Source organism: Oncorhynchus keta, chromosome 14 (genome assembly GCF_023373465.1).
Source record: "Oncorhynchus keta strain PuntledgeMale-10-30-2019 chromosome 14, Oket_V2, whole genome shotgun sequence".
Taxonomy (NCBI): Eukaryota; Metazoa; Chordata; class Actinopteri; order Salmoniformes; family Salmonidae; genus Oncorhynchus; species Oncorhynchus keta.
In genome coordinates, this window is record NC_068434.1 from 6051779 (window position 1) to 6073189 (window position 21411).

General features: G+C 45.5%; 1 protein-coding gene across 1 annotated transcript; it reads left to right on the plus strand.

The window, feature by feature from the left end:
• The first annotated feature begins 744 nt into the window (after nt 1-744).
• On the plus strand, nt 745-8205 carry LOC118394000 (endothelial lipase-like). Its single transcript, XM_052460866.1, has 10 exons — nt 745-1020; nt 2427-2611; nt 2725-2904; nt 3792-3903; nt 5204-5428; nt 5672-5914; nt 6300-6420; nt 6703-6933; nt 7234-7341; nt 7493-8205. Exons 1-10 carry the CDS (start codon nt 930-932, stop codon nt 7503-7505), a joined length of 1509 nt encoding a protein of 502 aa, XP_052316826.1. The 5' UTR covers nt 745-929; the 3' UTR covers nt 7506-8205.
• Nucleotides 8206-21411: the final 13206 nt, after the last annotated feature.

Consider the following 21411-nt stretch of genomic DNA (forward strand, 5'->3'; position numbering starts at 1 on the left):
GCTTCTTGATTTGACACACCTGTCAGGTGGATGGATTATCTGGGCAAAGGAGAAATGCTCGCTAACAGGGATGAAAACACATTTGTGTGCAACATTTGAGAGAAATATGTTTTTTTTGCGCTTATGAAAATTTCTGTGGGATTTTTAAACATTTTTTTCAGCTCATGAAACATAGGACCAACACTTTACATGTTGCACTTTTATTTTTCTAAAGTTTAATAATTGATCATCACAAGTAGACAATAACATTTACTCTCTGAAACACGCAACAAAAATAAAGATCGACCTAATCTCTCAGTGTTTTGACTGTTAAACCATAGCCTATATAAATGTGAGTGGTTACTATGGGGTAAATGGCAAAGGGAGGTCCAGTTTGACTTGAAGATTTAGAGACAAAAGCATGTGGCTGTGTGATGCCTACAGGTTATGACATGTTGTAACTGAGATATTAACATTTGTCTTCCATGACTCACTGTAGCCTAGTTGTGTACTCAGTGTAGGCTCCTCCACATACTCGAAGCCATACAGTGCAAATCACATGGTTTGTTCTTTACACACCGCCCTGAAAGGGTTAAAAAGAAGCAACGTGAGAAGCTTACTACAAACTCATTCATCCTTTTCTTCGCCACGCCTTTAAAACGTAAACAAATGGGGGCTTGACCAATTACAGGCCTAGAATTCCCACGTAGCGATCTGCCGATGATCAGATGACTAAAGGAGAAACTATTTAAATCTGTAATGAGAAACTTGACGCAAGTTCATACATTCATTCTGCTGCTACCGGTTTTGAGGCACATACGAAACACTGCCGCCGGCTTTTCATTGACACTTGGTTCATTGGACAGGCTCACTGAAAAACACCAACTGTGAACCTTCTAGTTATTATCTGAACAACTAACGCGCGTTACATTTTTTTTTTAGAAGAAGAAATGAAAAATAGCACTCTTTTGTTGTGGAATTTCTTACTTTGTGCAGTTGCTTTCTTTGTGTCGGGAGCGGACGAGAACACCGTTTTCAAAGGTAAAAGTATATTAAATCTAATCAGAAACTATTTCATTTGACTCTTTAAAATCATATTCGGATAGCCTGCCCTAAATTTAAAATATTAGTCTAGATTACCCACTGGAGTTTGGGTCATAAGGGAGAGACACCATGAAGAAAGGGTCAATGACTCTTTAAGGCAGTTTTCGCGTGAGTTGAAAGAGTGTCTTTAGGAAGAGTTAACATTATGGCGCAAAACCCGGACAAGACGCCACGTCTCCGGTTCCATATTGACTCGAGGATGTCAGATTTATCCGTGTTTTACTGAGAACCAGTCAGTACCCCGCGAGTCTATTTAAAAGTAGGCCGAAGCGATCAGTCTAAATTCCAATGTTATAAATTCCGATTATCTTTACATTTTTACATGAAAGCTATTTTATGTAATACCCACAATTCCACTGTTCTGTTCCCGAGAGGAATTTATGCTCATGTGCGAGGCGTAGCAAAAAGTTATCTAAATATGAATATATTTCTGAATGACTATCCTGACGACAGTAGGACCAACTTCCCTCTTTAACTCTGCAGATATCCTGAGTGTTCGTGTGAAAGCGTGTCAGTACGAGCACGACCAGTGTAAAACAGTGTGGAGCTCTGGAGTGCGGAGATGTGGCGGTGCGCCAGTCGCAGAAAGGCCACGGTAGCAATTCATGTGCGCCCAGTTTAACACGTGTAGACTACAGCAAAATGCTTACAACAATGCAGAGTTTTTAATAAATAAAATAAGAAAAAGGTCAATGGTAATAAAATAACAAGGACACTATACAAGGAGCAGGCCTACTCGTATCGCGTTAATGTGACTAGGCCATCAGAATGGATAATAGCGGTGGGTAAGCCATTCTTGTATATGTTACCTTTTTTATTTAACCAGGCAAGTCAGTTAAGAACACATTCTTATTTACAATGACGACCTTGGGTTAACTGCCTGTTCAGGGGCAGAACGATAGATTTGTACCTTGTCAGCTCGGGGGTTTGAACTTGCAACCTCTCGGTTACTAGTCCAACGCTCTAACCACTAGGCTACGCTGCCGCCACGAGCGTTTAATTTTTTTATATTTTTTTATATCATTGCTGCTGTATGGCTCAACTGTATAGACTACACTGTCTGTACTAAATTAACAGGTGATTTCAGGGCGTTGTCATAGAAATAATTGGTAAAGATGGCTTTACAGTAACAGCTTCTCCTCCTTACTGCTTCTCCTTCACAGTTGATCTGTGAAGCAAAGCTCCTGATAGTCACCATATTCCTTTCACCAGGCTGGTGCGCTGAATGGAAGATGAAGAATCCAGGACAACACTGAGATGCACCTAGATGATACTAATACTGATATCACCCCCCTCTCCACTCTCTCCTGTTTCCTCTTCCTTCACTCCTCTCTCTTTCTCAGATGAGGAGTTTAAAGTGCCGCGTGGTGAGGATGAGACTGTCCATGACCTTATCACATACAACATGAGGAAGAGTCTGGACCTAGACGTGGACGGCTGCATCCTGGTGCCTGGTGAGAAGAGGAGTCTGCTGGAATGTGGATTCAACGTCACGGCCAAGACCATCTTCATCATCCACGGCTGGACGGTAAAACGGACTCCCTTCTCGACTATCCTCACACAGTTCAATGAGTCTTTGTGTTTTTTTAGAAGTGTGACAGTTTGAGGATCACTCACTCTTTGAGAACCCCCCCTCTCCAGATGAGTGGGATGTTTGAGAGTTGGATGCGAAAGCTGGTGGCGGCCATGATGCAGCGAGAGCCAGAGGCCAACGTAGTCATCGTTGAATGGCTGCCCATGGCCCACCAGCTCTACCCTGACGCTGTCAACCACACCCACCAAGTTGGCCTCAGCGTCGCCACCACCATCAACTGGCTCCAGGTTTGTAATTGATTTGAATTGACTTGATAGTTATGTGGTGTCTTCTATTGGTGAATTTTGTTTGTGTACATTGATCTCCAGGCTTACAAATACTGACAAGAGGACAGTACTGTCTCCAGAAGCTTAGCAGATCCAGGACACATGGGAGTCCAGTGTGCTAGAGCACAGCTGAGTAGCCTAACACCCTTCCAAGCCAACCAACTGGCTACTGCAGTAGTAGTAGTAATGTGTTGTGCAGGATTGGCTTGCAGGGGAGGTTTCCCTTAGCAACAGAACAGCCGGGAAGCCGCTTGGCAACCTTTGCAGGTGTGGGTGGGAACTCTGGGATTCTAGAATTCTAACGAGTTCTGAGTATTCTGTCATTTCCATTTGGTTGGTCGGCACTCGGCAGATGCTCTTGAGGAAGAGTTGTCCAGTATCTAGTTTTGCGATTGGAATCGCTCTCATCACGAGCCAATGGCTGCATTCCCAGTCCTCTCCCCTCATTCGTGACTTGACTTCCACTAAAAGCAGAGACTGGGTTTAGCTCAAATCCACTGTACTTGCTTTCCTTTTTACTCATCTAGTCTGTTCAAGTGGATGATTGCGGGAAAGGAGGCTTTTTAACAGCATTGGGACGCATCCAACGTCTCATTCAGGCCCTGTGCCCTGAACCAGATCAGGACACGGCTGACACACGAGCCCAGGGTTCAGGCTGTGGATAGGGGAGTAGATTGAGGCAGAAGGTAGAGGTGCTGTTGCATGGAAGGAAGAGCGGGAACATATTCTGCCCTCATTATCTCCACTGGGATTGGCTGTTGCCCAGGGAATGACTGACTGCTATTGGCCGAGGGCCAGGTCTTGTTTAGTGTAGCAGCAGCTGATGTGTGTTGTCTTGTATTCGATAGGAGGAACAGCAGATGCCCTTGCAGAATGTGCACCTGATTGGCTACAGCTTGGGGGCCCATGTGGCGGGCTACGCTGGCACGTTTGTGCGAGGGAGCGTCGGCCGAATCACAGGTAAGTGGCTCGACGGCGATATGACATCACTCACTGTTGCTCCTTTACAACTCTGACCTCTCATGACCCTTTGGCACGGTGCCAAGCTCCTGTAAATCAAACTCCATATAGTCAAATAGGAAACGAGTACCCATTAGGGTAAAGCTCCATATCGTCCAATAGGAAACGAGTACCCATTAGGGTAAAGCTCCATATCGTCCAATAGGAAAGTACCCATTAGGGTAAAGCTCCATATCGTCCAATAGGATAGTACCCATTAGGGGTAAAGCTCCATATCGTCCAATAGGAAACGAGTACCCATTAGGGTAAAGCTCCATCCAATAGTACCCATTAGGGTAAAATATCGTCCAATAGGAAACGAGTACCCATTAGGGTAAAGCTCCATATAGTCAAATAGGAAACGAGTACCCATTAGGGTAAAGCTCCATATCGTCCAATAGGAAAAGTACCCATTAGGGAGTACCCATTAGGGTAAAGCTCCATATCGTCCAATAGGAAACGAGTACCCATTAGGGTAAAGCTCCATATCGTCCAATAGGAAACGAGTACCCATTAGGGTAAAGCTCCATATAGTCCAATAGGAAACGAGTACCCATTAGGTAAAGTAAAGCTACCCATTAGGGTAAAGCTCCATATAGTCAAATAGGAAACGAGTACCCATTAGGGTAAAGCTCCATATCGTCCAATAGGGTAAAGCTCCATATCGTCCAATAGGAAACGAGTACCCATTAGGGTAAAGCTCCATATCGTCCAATAGGAAACGAGTACCCATTAGGGTAAAGCTCCATATCGTCCAATAGGAAACGAGTACCCATTAGGGTAAAGCTCCATATCGTCCAATAGGAAACGAGTACCCATTAGGGTAAAGCTCCATATCGTCCAATAGGAAACGAGTACCCATTAGGGTAAAGCTCCATATCGTCCAATAGGAAACGAGTACCCATTAGGGTAAAGCTCCATATAGTCCAATAGGAAACGAGTACCCATTAGGGTAAAGCTCCATATCGTCCAATAGGAATCGAGTACCCATTAGGGTAAAGCTCCATATCGTCCAATAGGAAACGAGTACCCATTAGGGTAAAGCTCCATATAGTCCAATAGGAAACGAGTACCCATTAGGGTAAAGCTCCATATCGTCAAATATCTAACTCGCGTCAAACATGTCTTTATGGAGTGACGGATGTGTTAAGATGTCTATAGTTTCGGTTTTATTGACTGTATTCCTACAGATGTTAGACACAACCCCTTGTCTTGTCCACCAAATGAGACGTTCCTGTCCCCCCCCCAATCTCTCCTATAGGTCTAGACCCGGCAGGGCCCATGTTTGAGGGGGTGGGGGATGAGAAGCGCCTCTCTTCGGACGACGCGGACTTTGTAGATGTCCTGCATACGTACACGCGCGAGGCTCTGGGAGTCAGCATAGGGATTCAGCAACCTATCGGAGACATCGACATCTATCCCAACGGAGGAGACGTGCAGCCGGGCTGTGACCTGACCAGCGTGCTGACCAGCGCCTCCGGAGGAAGTGAGTAGTCACCGAGACGTGGAGACCAACATCTTCTGAATCTTTCCCAAATTTAGTTTTTAATTATGACTTATTTTAATAAATCTCGCTTGGTGGATTCTCTTGTAATATACAGTCCCTCCTGGTTCCAGGAATCCTCCAAACAAGATTTCTGAAACTCTGGGAATTCTGCAACCTTAATTTGGACACAGTAGTTGTTTAGTTTAGTTGTTGAGTTAATCTGACCCGTCCTTCCCTCTCCAGACTTCATGGATGTGATGAAGTGTGAGCACGAGCGAGCCGTACACCTGTTTGTGGACTCTCTGCTTAGCAAGGAACACACGAGCTTCGCCTACCAGTGCACAGACCCTGAACGCTTCAAGAAGGGCATCTGCCTGAGCTGTCGTAAGAACCGCTGCAACCAGATGGGTTACAACGCCAAGAAGACGAGGAAGAGGCGCAACAGCAAGATGTACCTGAAGACCCGCGCCGACACACCCTTCGGAGGTGAGCTGTGTTTTGTAGCCCTATGGTTGGTTTAGTGGTTCCAACAGAAACTGTAACCAGGTTCTAGTTTTTCCTCCTTTTCTTTAACTTACTAGTGTATTCTGGGTTTAAAGCCTCCTGCCGCGGGCTCTGGGTTTAAAGCCTCCTGCCGCGGGCTCTGGGTTTAAAGCCTCCTGCCGCGGGCTCTGGGTTTAAAGCCTCCTGCCGTTATAAATCTACATCTGTAATGCTTTGTTATCTCTTGGCTACTGGTACTGATATCTCAACTTGTTTTGACACACCTTGCAGTCATAAAGCTATTGTAATCTCCTGTATAAATGAAATCTTTGCCCCTAGTGTTGATGGAAGTGATTTTTAACCCTCTTGGGCTGTTTGTCCCTCCTAGGGATCCATTATCAGATGAAGATGCATGTGTTCAACAGAAAGCAGGCTGACAATGCTGACCCGACCTTCTACGTGAAACTTTATGGCGCTCACAACGACAGCAAAGACTTGCATGTAGACATGTGAGTACATGGTGTTACTAGACGAGACCTAACCCTAGATGAAAGGTCTTGAGTAGTACTATTGCACTGATATTGTGACTTGTACTAGGTGTCAAAGCTGATGTGTTGGGGGTGGGAAAAAAACTCTACTGAATGGGTTAAGTTAGGATTGTGGTGCTGCTCATTTGAATGTGTGGGTTTTGATCAAGCCCTTAACTTCTCACTTAATAGCAAATAAGTGAAAACTATTTAATGTTTGTAAATGACCTGTGATTGACCCTTTTGTGTGTCTCCCCCCTCCAGTCCTAACAAAGTGGGTTTGAACCTGACCAACACCTTCCTGGTCTTCACCGAGGATGACATTGGGGACCTGCTGAAGATCCGTCTGAGCTGGGAGGGGGCGTCTGAGTCCTTCGGGTCCTTCTGGAAAAACATTAAGAAGAACTTCTGGGACTGGAAGAGCAGCAGCAAGCCCACCAACCAGGTGTTGGAGGTCCGTAGGATCCGTGTCAAGTGTGGAGAAACGCAGAAGAAGTAAGTTGGGGTGGGAGAACAGCGGCAGCCATTTTTTCTTAATTTTTTTTTTTAGAAATGATAGTTGTTATTCCATTGGGTGGTTGGTAGTTACCACGGCGACCATCTGATTTGATAAAACATAAACTGGGATGTTGTCATTAGTCAATTATACTCTTTTTTTTTTGTTCTTTTCACTTCATAAACTGGGACTCTGCTTTGGCATATTTAGTTAAGCGTCTTTGCCTGTTTTTTGTGTGTGTGTGTCGTCTTTACACTTCTCATATTGACCATTTTTTTCCCTTGTTTGTGCTTGTGTAGGTTCACATTCTGTGCCCAGGACCCCTCGTTGACTGAGATCACTCCAGGACAGGGGATCACGTACGTCAAGTGTCGCGATGGCTGGGAGGTAAAACCCAGTAACAAAAGGTACAGCCCATTCCAGATAGGGTTTTGTTGAATTCCCTAACGGTGTCTTATTTGACACTGTATAAATCTTTATTACTACTTTAAACCATTAGGCCCTGAGATTGTCAGTCTGATGTCAATCATGGTTATTGATTGTTCCTCTTGTTGACAGATTACACACATAAGGATTCAGGACTTCAACGATCAATACACTGTCACCATGGGAACCCCACGGCGGGAAGAAAGAACCGCCACCTCTTCGTCTGAGCTCCTGGGATGGTTTCCGTTGGTTACTGATGCTCTCATGACTCCGGTCTCTGTCAAATGGGACGACGGGAGGCACGCGCTGTGGGAGGGTTTGGGGCGGTCCTTAATTGTACTGTCCGTCAGGACTGTCTTGACGATTCTTAGTGTTTCTTTGTACAGACTGGCAGTCAACTCGGATTAGGAAAATGGTGTTAAAATGTGTTATCGGACATTCCCCAACAAACCTAGTCTCTTTACTGTATATTTTTTTATTAACTTATGAAGAATGGAAGCACTGCAAGACCGAGCTTTATTTATCAACCCCCAAGTACAGCCTGTACTGACGCACATTACATTTGAATTGTTTAATATTTGTGAGTTGCAGTATTTGTCTGCTTGCGTTTTGAGTGTATGTATTTGTGTAGTATGACCGTGGTGTGTGTGTGTGTGAGCTCTTTTGGGTAGAGCGAGCCGACTGAGATTAACGTGACTACACTGTATCACTGAAGGAGGTGACTGGCTGCATTCACATGATCTTTCACTGCATTGTGACTTCTGTGTACCATAGTAGTTTGTGTATATAATGTAACTAACATTTTTGTTTTTTTCCTAAATAAATTAAAATTCACTTATTTTTAATTCTGTTTTGTCCTTTTATCTTTGGTTGGATGGCCATACCAAGGTGTGGTCTGACGTTTGGCTCTTAAGTATACTTGAAATTACAAGGTTTACTGAGTAGAGCACTAAAATATGGCACCCATTTTGAGTTGCTCTAACTTAAAGCCCCAAAATCTGATAATTTCTCAGTGTTTATAGTGACTATAAGTTGACTTAATGACTTAGGTCCATGTTAAGTCTACTTGCAGTGCATTCGGAAAAGTATTCAGACCCCTTAACTTTCTGCACATGTAAATCTTTAATCTACACTACCCCATAAGGCGGTTTTAGACTTTTTTGCAGATGTATTAAGATTACTGCAATGTAGAATAAAAGTGAAGACAAACTATGAAATAACACATACGGAATCATGTAGTAACCAAAAAAGTGTTAAATCTAAATACATTTGAGATTTTTCAAAGTAGCCACCCTTTGCCTTGACAGCTTTGCAAACGTGGCATTCTCTCAACCAGCTTCATGAGGTATTCACATGGAATGCATTTCAATTAACTGGTGCCTTGTTAATTTGAGGAATTTCTTCAATGTATTTGAGCCAATCAGTTGTTACAAGGTAGTGTTGGTATACAGAACAGCCCTATTTAGTAATAGACCATGCCCATATGGCAATAACTGCTCAAATGAGCCAAGAGAAACTGCAGTCCATTACTTTAAGACATGAAGGTCAGTCAATCTGGAATATTTTAAGAACTTTGAAAGTGCAATTGCAAAAAACCAAGCGCTATGAAACTGGCTCTCATGGGGACCCCACAAGAATGAAATACCCAGAGTGACCTCTGCTGCAGAGGATACGTTCATTAGAGGTACCAGCCTCAGAAGTTGCATCGCAAATACATTTTTTACAGAGTAAACATAAGACACATCTCAACATCAACTGTTCAGAGGAGACTGCATGAATCAGGCCTTCATGGTCAAATTGCAAAGAAACCACTAAAGGACACCAATAAGAAGAACTTGCTTGGGCCAAGAAACATGAGCACTATGGACATGAGACCGGTAGATTGTCCTTTGGTCAAATGAGTCCAAATTTGAGATTTTTTGGTTGCAACCGCCTCGTCTTTGTGAGACGCAGAGTTGGTGAACGGATGATCTCAGCATGTGTGGTTTCCACTGTGAAGCATGGAAGAAGAGGTGTGGGGGTGCTTTTCTGGTGACACTGTGGGATTTATTTAGAATTCTAAGCACACTTAACCAGCATGCTGCCGCAGCATTCTGCTGTAATACGCCATCCCATCTGGTTTGCGCTAAGTGACACTATAATTTTTCAACAGGACAATGACCCAAAACACTTCCAGGCTGTATAAGGGCTATTTGACCAAGGAGAGTGATGGAGTGCTGCATCAGATGACTTGGCCTCCACAATCACCCAACCTCAACCCAATTGAGATGGTTTAGGATGAGTTGGACTGCAAAGTGAAGGAAAAGCAGTCAACAAGTGTTCAGCATATGTTTGAACTGTTGAAAAAGCATTCCAGGTGAAGCTGGTTGAGAGAATGCCAAGAGTGTACAGAGCTGTCATCAAGGCAAAGGGTGGCTACTTTGAAGAATATAAAATATAAACTCAGCAAAACAAGAAACGTCCTCTCCCTGTCAACTGCGTATATTTTCAACAAACTTAATGTGTAAATATTTGTATGAACATAAGATTCCAAAACTGAGACATAAACTGAACAAGTTCTACAGACCTGTGACTAACAGAAATTTAATAATGTGTCCCTGAACAAAGGGGGGGACAAAATCAAAGTAACAATGTCAGTATCTAGTGTGGCCACCAGCTGCATTAAGAACTGCAGTGCATCTCCTCCTCATGGACTTCACCAGATTTGCCAGTTCTTGCTGTGAGATGTTACCCCACTCTTCCACCAAGGGACCTGCAAGTTCCTGGACATTTCTGGGGGGAATGGACCTAGACCTGACCCTCAAATCCAACAGGTCCCAGACGTGTTCAATGGGATTGAGATCCGGGCTCTTCGCTGGCCATGGCAGAACACTGACATTCCTGTCTTGCAGGAAATCACATACAGAATGAGCAGTATGGCTGGTGGCATTGTCATGCAGGAGGGTCATGTCAGGTTGAGCCTGCAGGAAGGGTACCACATTAGGGAGGAGGATGTCTTCCCTGTAACGCACAGCGTTGAGATTGCCTGCAATGACAACAAGCTCAGTACGATGATGCTGTGACACACCGCACATGACGAACCCTCCACCTCAAAATCAATCCCGCTCCAGAGTACATGCCTCGATCCCGCTCCAGAGTACAGGCTTCCGTGTAACGATCATTCCATAAACGAAGAAACGTGGAGCCGACCATCACCCCTGGTGAGACAAAACCGCGACTCTTCAGTGAAGAGCACTTTTTGCTAGTCCTGTCTGGTCCAGCGACGGTTGGTTTGTGCCCATAGGCGACGCTGTTGCCTGTGATGTCTGGTGAGGACCTGCCTTACAACAGGCCTACAAGCCCTCAGTCCAGCCTCTCTCAGCCTATTGCGGACAGTCTGAGCACTGATGGAGGGATTGTGCATTCCTGATGAAACTCGGGCAGTTTTTGTTGCCATCCTGTACCTGTCCCGCAGGTGTGATGTACGAATGTACCGATCCTGTGCAGGTGTTGTTACATATGGTCTGTCACTGCGAGGACGATCATCTGTCCGTCCTGTCTCCCTGTAGCATTGTAGCGTTGTCTTAGGCATCTCACAGTACTGACATCGCAATGTATTGCCCTGGCCACATCCGCAGTCCTCATGCCTCCTTGCAGCATGCCTAAGGCACATTCACACAGATGAGCAGGGACCCTAGGCATCTTTCTTTTGGTGTTTTTTTTTGAGTCAGTAGAAAGGCCTCTTTAGTGTCCTAAGTTTTCATAACTGTGATCTTAATTGCCTACCATCTGTAAGCTGTTAGTGTCTTAACGACCGTTCCACAGGTGCATGTTCATTAATTGTTTATGGTTCATTGAACCAGCATGGGAAACAGTGTTTAAACCCTTTACAATGAAGATCTGTGAAGTTATTTGGATTTTTACGAAATATCTTTAAAAGACAGGGTCCTGAAAAAGGGACGTTTCCTATTTTTGCTGAGTTTATTCTGATTTGTTGAACACATTTTTTGGTTATTACATGATTCCATGTGTGTTATTTCATAGTTGTGATGTCTTCACTATTATTCTACAATGTACAAAATTGTACCAAATAAATAAAAACCATTGAATGACTTACTGTAAGTATTCACACCCTTTTGCTTTGAGACATTCAGATTCGTTGTTTGTGTGTATATATATATCTAATGTATATATGTGTGTATAAACTCACACACACAGAGTAGTATATGTAGAGGAATAGGATGGCCTTGACCCAAATACAGTGCATTCGGACAGCATTCAGATCCCTTGACTTTTTCCACATTTTGTTACATTACAGCCTTATTCTATAATGGATAATATAAACACATTTCCTTACCAATCTACACATAATACCCCATAATGACAAAGCAAAAAAAAAAATTTGCAAACATTTTATAAAAAGCTTCTATTTACATCAGTATTCAGACTCTAAGCTTCAAATTGAGCTCAGGTGCATCCTGTTTCCATGGGTCATCCTTGAGATGTTTCTACACCTGTGGTAAATTCAAATGATTTGACATGATGGAAAGGTGCACACTAAGGTCCCATAGTCGACAGTCAGAGCAAAACAAACAAGCCATGAGGTTTAAGGAACTGTCCGTAGAGCCTCGAGACAGGACAGTGAGGAGGCACAGATTTGGGGTACCAAAAGGTTACCAAAAAATGTCTGCAGCATCGAAGGTCCCCAAGAACACAGTGGCCTCCATCATTCTGAAATGGAAGAAGTTTGCAACCACCAAGACTCTTCCTAGAGCTGGCCGCCCGGCCACACTGAGCAATTGGTGGAGGGGCTTGGTCAGGGAGGCGACCAATAACCCGATGGTCACTCTGACAGAGCTCCAGAGTTCCTCTGTGGAGATGGTAGAACCTTCCAGAAGGACAATCATCTCTGCAGCACTCCACCAATCAGGCCTCCACCAATCAGGCCAGACGGAAGCCACTCCTCAGTAAAAAGCACATGAAGGGCACACGTTTAACGACGAATCAAATTCCCCACGTTCAGGAGATCAGGAAATCAACCTCATTCCTCCCTATAGCTCGTTGTTGATTTCCTAAAAACACGCGATTACCCCCAAAATACGTCACTGAAGATAACGCCTGGAAAATAACCATTTGATCTACAGCTACATGATGTATATGTTAATTTGTATATGCTACGTTAATTTAGAAACTATTCAGACCCCTTGACTTTTTCCCACATTTTGTTTTACTCTACATCCGTATTTCTAAAATGTATTAAATCGCCCCCCCCCACCCCTCCCTCATCAGTCTACACACAATACCCCATAATGACAAAGCAGATACTGTTTTTGGGGGATTTGTTTTTTGCAAAAACAAACAGAATTATAACATTCACGTAAGTATTTAGAATTTGAACGAGTGTGCGGATGAAGTGGCGATGTTGAGCGTTAAAAGTGCTAGTTTGAAACAGGTCCTATATTCTGGATTTAGAGTTATTTGGCAACTTTAGTTGTTGAATGATACAAACCTTAAAATGTCTCAGAAATCAAAACATAAATAGGCTACTGATGATCTGGGAAGTAACAAAAAAAAAAACAATCTTGCAACTCTGTTCTGTTCCTCAGGCTGCACACGCTGTTCTCTCATCATTTTCACTATTTCAAATGTCATTTTTGTCTTTAGTAAGTTTAGATTAGTTTAGATTCAGAATGGTTGATGATCAAATTGGCAGAAACAGGGTGCAGGGGAATGACACGTGATCCATATGCATTCCGATAGTGGATGGAGGCTTTCAGTTGGTTTGTTTTTCAGGCTACTCCGGTTATTTCACTCCAGGCATCAACCACTGTTTAGAGAAGCATGCAGCCTCTTGCTACGTGCGACAGGTGATATTCTGCCAAAACTCTGTATGCCATTGGGCTCTCAGACCCTTTTCCTGCATTTACCTAGACCTTAGTTTGGGAAACCAAGTGAAAAATCTGTTCAGGAATATTTGAAAAGTAAAAATGTTTTCACAATGAAACATATTTCATTAAATAAACTGTTGACTGGCCCCTCTCTCTACTCGCTGGAGATGAAGCAGAGAGAGGAGATGGAAACGGACGTTACGTTGAGATATTCTGTATAGCTAAAGGTCATGTGTCAGTCTATTCATTATTAAAATATATACAAATGCTCTATTACTTGGTTATTCAAATTAAAATTCACTATAATTACAGGCTAACTCTGTAAGACACCCTGTACAATCAATTAACCAACAGCATCGCCTAGGGCTCTACAGGGCTCTACCGGGCTCTACAGGGCTCTACCGGGCTCTACAGGGCTCTACAGGGCTCGACCGGGCTCTACAGGGCTCTACCGGGCTCTACCGGGCTCTACAGGGCTCTACAGGGCTCGACCGGGCTCTACAGGGCTCTAGCGTTACATCTTTCGATGCATTTGCCTTCAGTGGTTAGAGGGACAAATAGAGCCCTGAGGAGTAGAAGGCTAATTAGCAACATGATGGTCATTACCGAGGTGAGTACTACCAGCCCAAGTCACGAGTGAATAAGAGGAGATTACAGTGACTCAACGGTCACGGGGAATTTTTACTGCGGTCATGACTGTCGGTGTTGTGGTTTATACGGTCACAGCGACAGCCCTAGAAACAGCCCTAGAAACAGCCCTAGACACAGCCCTAGAAACAGCCCTAGAAACAGCCCTAGAAACAGCCCTAGACACAGCCCTAGAAACAGCCCTAGAAACAGCCCTAGAAACAGTCCTAGACACAGCCCTAGAAACAGCCCTAGAAACAGCCCTAGACGGGCTGTTGCTAGTACCGTTTCAACTACTTACAACTTCTTAACTGTTGCAAATCTTACTACTTCTTAATTAACACCAGCAAAAATCTGTGACCGATGCAGCTAGATTTGATTGAATTATGCGTAACGTCTGTAACGAGAGTGCTGTGATTGGTCCACAGAGTAGTTGTGTGATTTGATTTGATTTGATTTGAATGCCCTGCTCTCTATCGCCCCCTCTGGGTCTGCATGGTGCGGCAGGATGTAACAGCAGGCTCTACCGTCTGGCAATTGTGACGCAGGTTGAAACAGCTAGAAACAGGGGGGTCTGCGTCTCATTCAACCGCTTTCATGTGATGTGGAATGTGGCATAGCTACTGTAATGGGTGCCTACTGTACTCAGACACACACCCATAGCCCTGTTCTCATGCTTTTGTTTGGTTAGAAACATTCCACACACACACACACACACACACACACAGCACACACACACACAGCACACACACACACACACACACACACACACACACACACACACACACACACACACACACACACACACACACACACACACACACACACAACATTGCTCTCTTCTCATGCTTTTGTTTACATGCCCAATGGCCAAGCAGGCCACCTGTTACAACAGGGGAACGGGCTGTTGCTAGTCATTGGTACAACTGAATACATTCAACTGAAATGGGGGTGCCTTATATCAATATCCACGTCTTCAGCACCCAGGGAACAGTGGGTTAACTGCCTTGCTCAGAGGCAGAACAACAGATTTTTATTTTGTCAGCTCAGATATTCGATGCAGCAACCTGTCGGTTACTGGCCTAACGCTCTAACCTCTAGGCAACGTGCGTGCGTGCGTGCGTGCGTGTGTGTGTTGTGTGTGTGCATGTGTGTGTAGACTTGCATGTACATGTGGGTGTGTGTGTGTGATACACAGTACCTGTCAAAAGTTTGGACACACCTACTCATTCCAGGGTTTTTCTTTATTTTTAAAAACTTGTTTCTACAATGTAGAATATCAGTGAAGACATCAGCAATATGAAATAACACATATGGAATCATGTAGTAACCATAAAAGTGTTAAACAAATGAAAGTATATTTTATATTCAGCTTTACACACTCTTGGCATTCTCTCAACCAGCTTCATGAGGAATGCTTTTCTAACCGTCTTGAAGGAGTTCCCACATATGCTGAGCACTTGTTGGCTTCCATCATCAGGTCTGGTTCCAGCATCTTCCTCCTTCCATCATCAGGTCTGGTTCCAGCATCCTCCTCCTTCCATCTTCAGGTCTGGTTCCAGCATCCTCCTCCTTCCATCATCAGGTCTGGTTCCAGCATCCTCCTCCTTCCATCATCAGGTCTGGTTCCAGCATCCTCCTCCTTCCATCATCAGGTCTGGTTCCAGCATCTTCCTCCTTCCATCATCAGGTCTGGTTCCAGCATCTTCCTCCTTCCATCTTCAGGTCTGGTTCCAGCATCCTCCTCCTTCCATCATCAGGTCTGGTTCCAGCATCCTCCTCCTTCCATCATCAGGTCTGGTTCCAGCATCTTCCTCCTTCCATCATCAGGTCTGGTTCCAGCATCCTCCTCCTTCCATCTTCAGGTCTGGTTCCAGCATCCTCCTCCTTCCATCATCAGGTCTGGTTCCAGCATCTTCCTCCTTCCATCTTCAGGTCTGGTTCCAGCATCCTCCTCCTTCCATCATCAGGTCTGGTTCCAGCATCTTCCTCCTTCCATCATCAGGTCTGGTTCCAGCATCCTCCTCCTTCCATCATCAGGTCTGGTTCCAGCATCTTCCTCCTTCCATCATCAGGTCTGGTTCCAGCATCTTCCTCCTTCCATCATCAGGTCTGGTTCCAGCATCCTCCTCCTTCCGTCATCAGGTCTGGTTCCAGCATCCTCCTCCTTCCATCATCAGGTCTGGTTCCAGCATCTTCCTCCTTCCATCATCAGGTCTGGTTCCAGCATCTTCCTCCTTCCATCATCAGGTCTGGTTCCAGCATCCTCCTCCTTCCATCTTCAGGTCTGGTTCCAGCATCCTCCTCCTTCCATCATCAGGTCTGGTTCCAGCATCTTCTTCCTTCCATCATCAGGTCTGGTTCCAGCATCTTCCTCCTTCCATCATCAGGTCTGGTTCCAGCATCTTCCTCCTTCCATCATCAGGTCTGGTTCCAGCATCCTCCTCCTTCCATCATCAGGTCTGGTTCCAGCATCTTCCTCCTTCCATCATCAGGTCTGGTTCCAGCATCCTCCTCCTTCCATCATCAGGTCTGGTTCCAGCATCCTCCTCCTTCCGTCATCAGGTCTGGTTCCAGCATCCTCCTCCTTCCATCATCAGGTCTGGTTCCAGCATCTTCCTCCTTCCATCATCAGGTCTGGTTCCAGCATCCTCCTCCTTCCATCATCAGGTCTGGTTCCAGCATCTTCCTCCTTCCATCATTTCAGGTCTGGTTCCAGCATCTTCCTCCTTCCATCATGGTCTGGTTCCAGCATCCTCCTCCTTCCGTCATCAGGTCTGGTTCCAGCATCCTCTTCCTTGGTTCATCAGGTCTGGTTCCAAGGCATCCTCCTCCTTCCATGGTTCAGGTCTGGTTCCAGCATCTTCCTGCCTTCCATCATCTTCTGGGGTTCCAGCATCCTCCTCCTTCCATCATCAGGTCTGGTTCCAGCATCCTCCTCCTTCCATCATCAGGTCTGGTTCCAGCATCTTCCGCCTCTCCACATTTTTTGGATCCCCATTAGTTCCTGCCAAGGCAGCAGCTACTCTTCCTGTGGTTTATTATGGATCCCCATTAGTTCCTGCCAAGGCAGCAGCTACTCTTCCTGTGGTTTATTATGGATCCCCATTAGTTCCTGCCAAGGCAGCAGCTACTCTTCCTGTGGTTTATTATGGATCCCCATTCGTTCCTGCCAAGGCAGCAGCTACTCTTCCTGGGGTTTATTATGGATCCCCATTAGTTCCTGCCAAGGCAGCAGCTACTCTTCCTGGGGTTTATTATGGATCCCCATTAGTTCTTGCCAAGGCAGCAGCTACTCTTCCTGCGGTCCATCAACAGTAAGGCAGTTTTATACAGTTAAAAACGTTACATTACATTTAACTACAGATTTCTCTACTGCCACATATCTACAACACAAAATCCATGTACGTTTCTGTATAGTGCGTATGTTATCATGAGTGTGTGAAACCATGCGTCTGCCCCTGTGCCTCTGTGAGTGTGCCTCTGTGAGTGTGTGTAACCATGCGTCTGCCCCTGTGCCTCTGTGAGTGTGCCTCTGTGAGTGTGTGTAACCATGCGTCTGCGCCTGTGCCTCTGTGAGTGTGTGTAACCATGCGTCTCCGCCTGTGCCTCTGTGAGTGTGTGTTACCATGCGTCTGCGCCTGTGCCTCTGTGAGTGTGTGTAACCATGCGTCTGCGTCTGTGCCTCTGTGAGTGTGTGTAACCATGCGTCTGCGTCTGTGCCTCTGTGAGTGTGTGTAACCATGCGTCTGCGTCTGTGCCTCTGTGAGTGTGTGCTTCACCTTCCCACTGTTCCATACATCTGATTCTACTGCTTGCATCAGTTACCTGATGTGAAATAGAGTTCCATGTAGTCATGGCTCTATGTAGTACTGTACACCTCCCATAGTCTGTTCTAGACTTGGGGACTGTGATGAGACCTCTGGTGGCATGTCTTGTGGGGTATGGATGGGTGTCTGAGCTGTGTGCTAGTAGTTTAAACAGACAGCTCGGTGCATTCAACATATTGATACCTCTCATAAATACAAGTAGTGATAAAGTCAATCTCTCCTCCACTTTGAGCCAGGAAAGATTCAAATCAAATCAAATGTATTTATAAAGCCCTTCGTACATCAGCTGATATCTCAAAGTGCTGTACAGAAACCCAGACTAAAACCCCAAACAGCAAGTATTGTATCTGGTCAAACACCATTTTTTCCAAAAGTTTACTAAGGCTGATGGGCTTTTTGAGCCAGTAAAGGGTGCTATTCTTGGGTAAAGGAATGAATTCCCCTTCCCTCCAGGTCTGAGTTAACACACTTTCCTCTAGGCAGGGTAGCCTAGCGGTTAGAGCGGTGGACTAGCAACCGGAAGGTTGCAAGTTCAAAACCCTGAGCTGACAAGGTACAAATCTGTCATTCTGCCTCTGATCAGGCAGTTAACCCCACTGTTCCTAGCCCGCCATTGTTCTTAACTGACTTGCCAAGTTAAATAAAGGTACAAAAAAACAACAACAAAAAAAATAAAAAGGCTTAGATTAAAGAGATGGCCAACAGGTTGTAATATTCATCCTCAGTAATTTTCAATCCAATTTGTCAGACCCAGGTGGCTTGTCATTGTTGATAGACAACAATAATTATTTCACTTCTTCCACACTCACTTTACGTAATTTAAAATTACAACGCTTGTGTTTCATAATTTGGTCAGTTATGCACGGATGTATAGGTTCAGAATTTATTGTTGGCATGGAATGCCTACATTTTGTAATCTTGCCAATGGAAAAATAATTTGATCCACGGTTAGATCAGTCATGGGGGAGGCTATAGCCACAAAGTTGGGGATAAACCAGCTATAGTATCCTGCCAGTCCCAGGAAGGACTTGACCTGTGTCTTGGAGCATGGAATGGGCCAGTCACATACCGCGTGAACCTTCCTCTCCTGGGGCTTGACGTTCCCCCATTCGATCAAATACCCAAGGAACTCCACCTCCTCGAACCCTAGTTTGCATTTCTTGGGGTTCGCAGTCAACCCGGCTTGCCTGAGTGCGTCCAGAACAGCCTGGAGGTGCGTACGGTGCTCTTCCCAACCTTGGCTGCGTACTGCTGGTGGGGTCGAAGTACTTTGTCCATGAGGCGCTGGAATGTGGGCGGGGCTCTGTGGAGACCGAACGGGAGCACCCGGTACATAATCCGTCTGGTGTCAAAAACGCCGTCTCGACTCCCGGGAGGAGGCTGCCAATGGTACCTGCAAATATCCTTTGGTCAGGTCAAGGGTGCTGATGTACCGGGCCTTTCCCAATCGATCGATCAGCTCGTCCACCCTCGGCATGGGGTAGGCATCGAACAAGCTGATGTCATTCACACTGCGGAAATCATTACAAAAGCGCAGGCTACCGTCCGTTTTGGGCACCAACATGATGGGACTGCACCATGCACCATGTGGTCCTTCTGTGGCTCAGTTGGTAGAGCATGGCGCTTGTAACGCCAGGGAAGTGGGTTCGAATCCCGGGACCACCCATACGTATAATGTATGCACACATGACTGTAAGTCGCTTTGGATAAAAGCGTCTGCTAAATGGCATATATTATTATTATTATATATTATGCACTCTGGGACTCTTCAACCACCCCCATCCTCAGCATAGCCTCTACTTCCTGCTTCAAGGTCTTCCTTCAGGCCTCAGGAATCTGATATGGCCTCTTTCGTACCATTTCGCCGGGCCGGGTTTCTCGGAGAACACTCCCGTGTTCCTATCGATGAGCTCCCTGAGCTCTTACTTCTGGGCCGGGTCGAGGTCCTCATTGATTGGACCATCACTGGTACCATTGGCATCCTGGGTCCCGACCATAACACGGCCAAGGCTGTCCTCTCGCGCCACTTCCTCAACAGGTTTACGTGGTAATTCTGTTGGGGTTTCCGTCTAACCCGGCTGCCGTACGCGGTAATTGACAGGTCCCAGATTCTCTATCACTTCGTATGGCCCGTGCCATGTTGCCAGGAACTTACTTTCGGCCGTGGGAATTAAGACCAACACCTTGTCTCCCACCTGGAATTCTCGAGGCTGGGTTCCTCGATTGTAGACCTGGGCACGTTGGGCCTTCTCCATATGTTCCCTTACCACTGGCCATATGGCTGTCATCCGCTCCCTCATCATCTCCACGTGCTCTACCATGCTGCGTAAGGGGGTCAGTTGGGCTTCCCGCACTTCCTTCGCGAGGTCCAGTAGGCCGCGTGGCCTCCTCCCGTAGAGGAGAAAGGGGAAAACCAGTGGAGGACTGAGGTACTTCTCAGATTGAGTACATTTGGTGGGGTAGTAGCTGGTCCCAGTTCTTCCCATCCTGCTCGATGACCTTCCACAGCATTGGTTTGAGCGTTTTATTGAACCGCTCGATGAGCCCATCCGCCTGCGGGTGAAAGACGGAGGTTCGGATCTGCTTGTTCTGCAGGAGAGCACACAAGTCTTTCATTGGGCAGGACATAAACTCAGTACCTTGGTCTGTCAGATTCTTGTTTGGGATGCCCACCCAGCTAAAGGCGGCAGGGTAGCCTAGTGGTTAGAGCGTTGGACTAGTAACCGGAAGGTTGCAAGTTCAAACCCCCGAGCTGACAAGGTACAAATCTGTCGTTCTGCCCCTGAACAGGCAGTTAACCCGCTGTTCCTAGGCCGTCATTGAAAATAAGAATTTGTTCTTAACTGACTTGCCTGGTTAAATAAAGGTAAAATAAAAAAAATAAAAAAAAGAGGTAGAACAGCTGCTGGGCGATTCCCTTGGATACCGCTTCCCGTAGGGGAATGGCCTCGGGATACCGGGTGGCATAATCTATTATTACCAGGATGTACCGGTGTCCTCATGCTGTTTTTACCAGGGGTCCCAATATGTCCATGGCGATGTGTTCAAAGGGCACCCCGATTATTGGTAGGGGGACCAGCGGGTTTGGGAAGTGTGCTTTTGGGGCAGTGATTCGACACTCCGGGCAGCTGCGACAATAGTCTTCCACGGCCCTCCTCATCCCTGGCCGGTGTAACCTATATACAGTTATATAGGTATACAGGTATATAGGTCTATATCAGCTTCATGACTGTTGTTCTACTAGAGAGGTAGGAGGAAAATAAAGACAGGATGAAGGATGAAGAGAGAGAATCAGAATGGAGAGAGAAAAGAATGGAAAGAGAGAAGAATGGAGAGAGAATCAGAATGGAGAGAGAGAAGAATGGAGAGAGAATCAGAATGGAGAGAGAAAAGAATGGAAAGAGAGAATCATAATGGGGAGAAAACCATAATGGAGAGAGAGAATCAGAAGGGAGAGAAAACCATAATGGAGAGAGAGAATCAGAAAGGAGAGAGAATCAGAATGGAGAGAAAGAAGAAGAATGGAGAGAGAAAATAATGGAAAGAGAGAATCAGAATGGAGAGAGAGAATCAGAATAGAGAGAGCGAAGAATGGAGAGAGAGAAGCAGAATTGAGAGAGAGAAGCAGAATGGAGAGAGAAGCAGAATGGAGAGAGAGAAGAATGGAGAGAGAGAAGAATGGAGAGAGAGAAGCAGAATGGAGAGAGAGAAGCAGAATGGAGAGAGA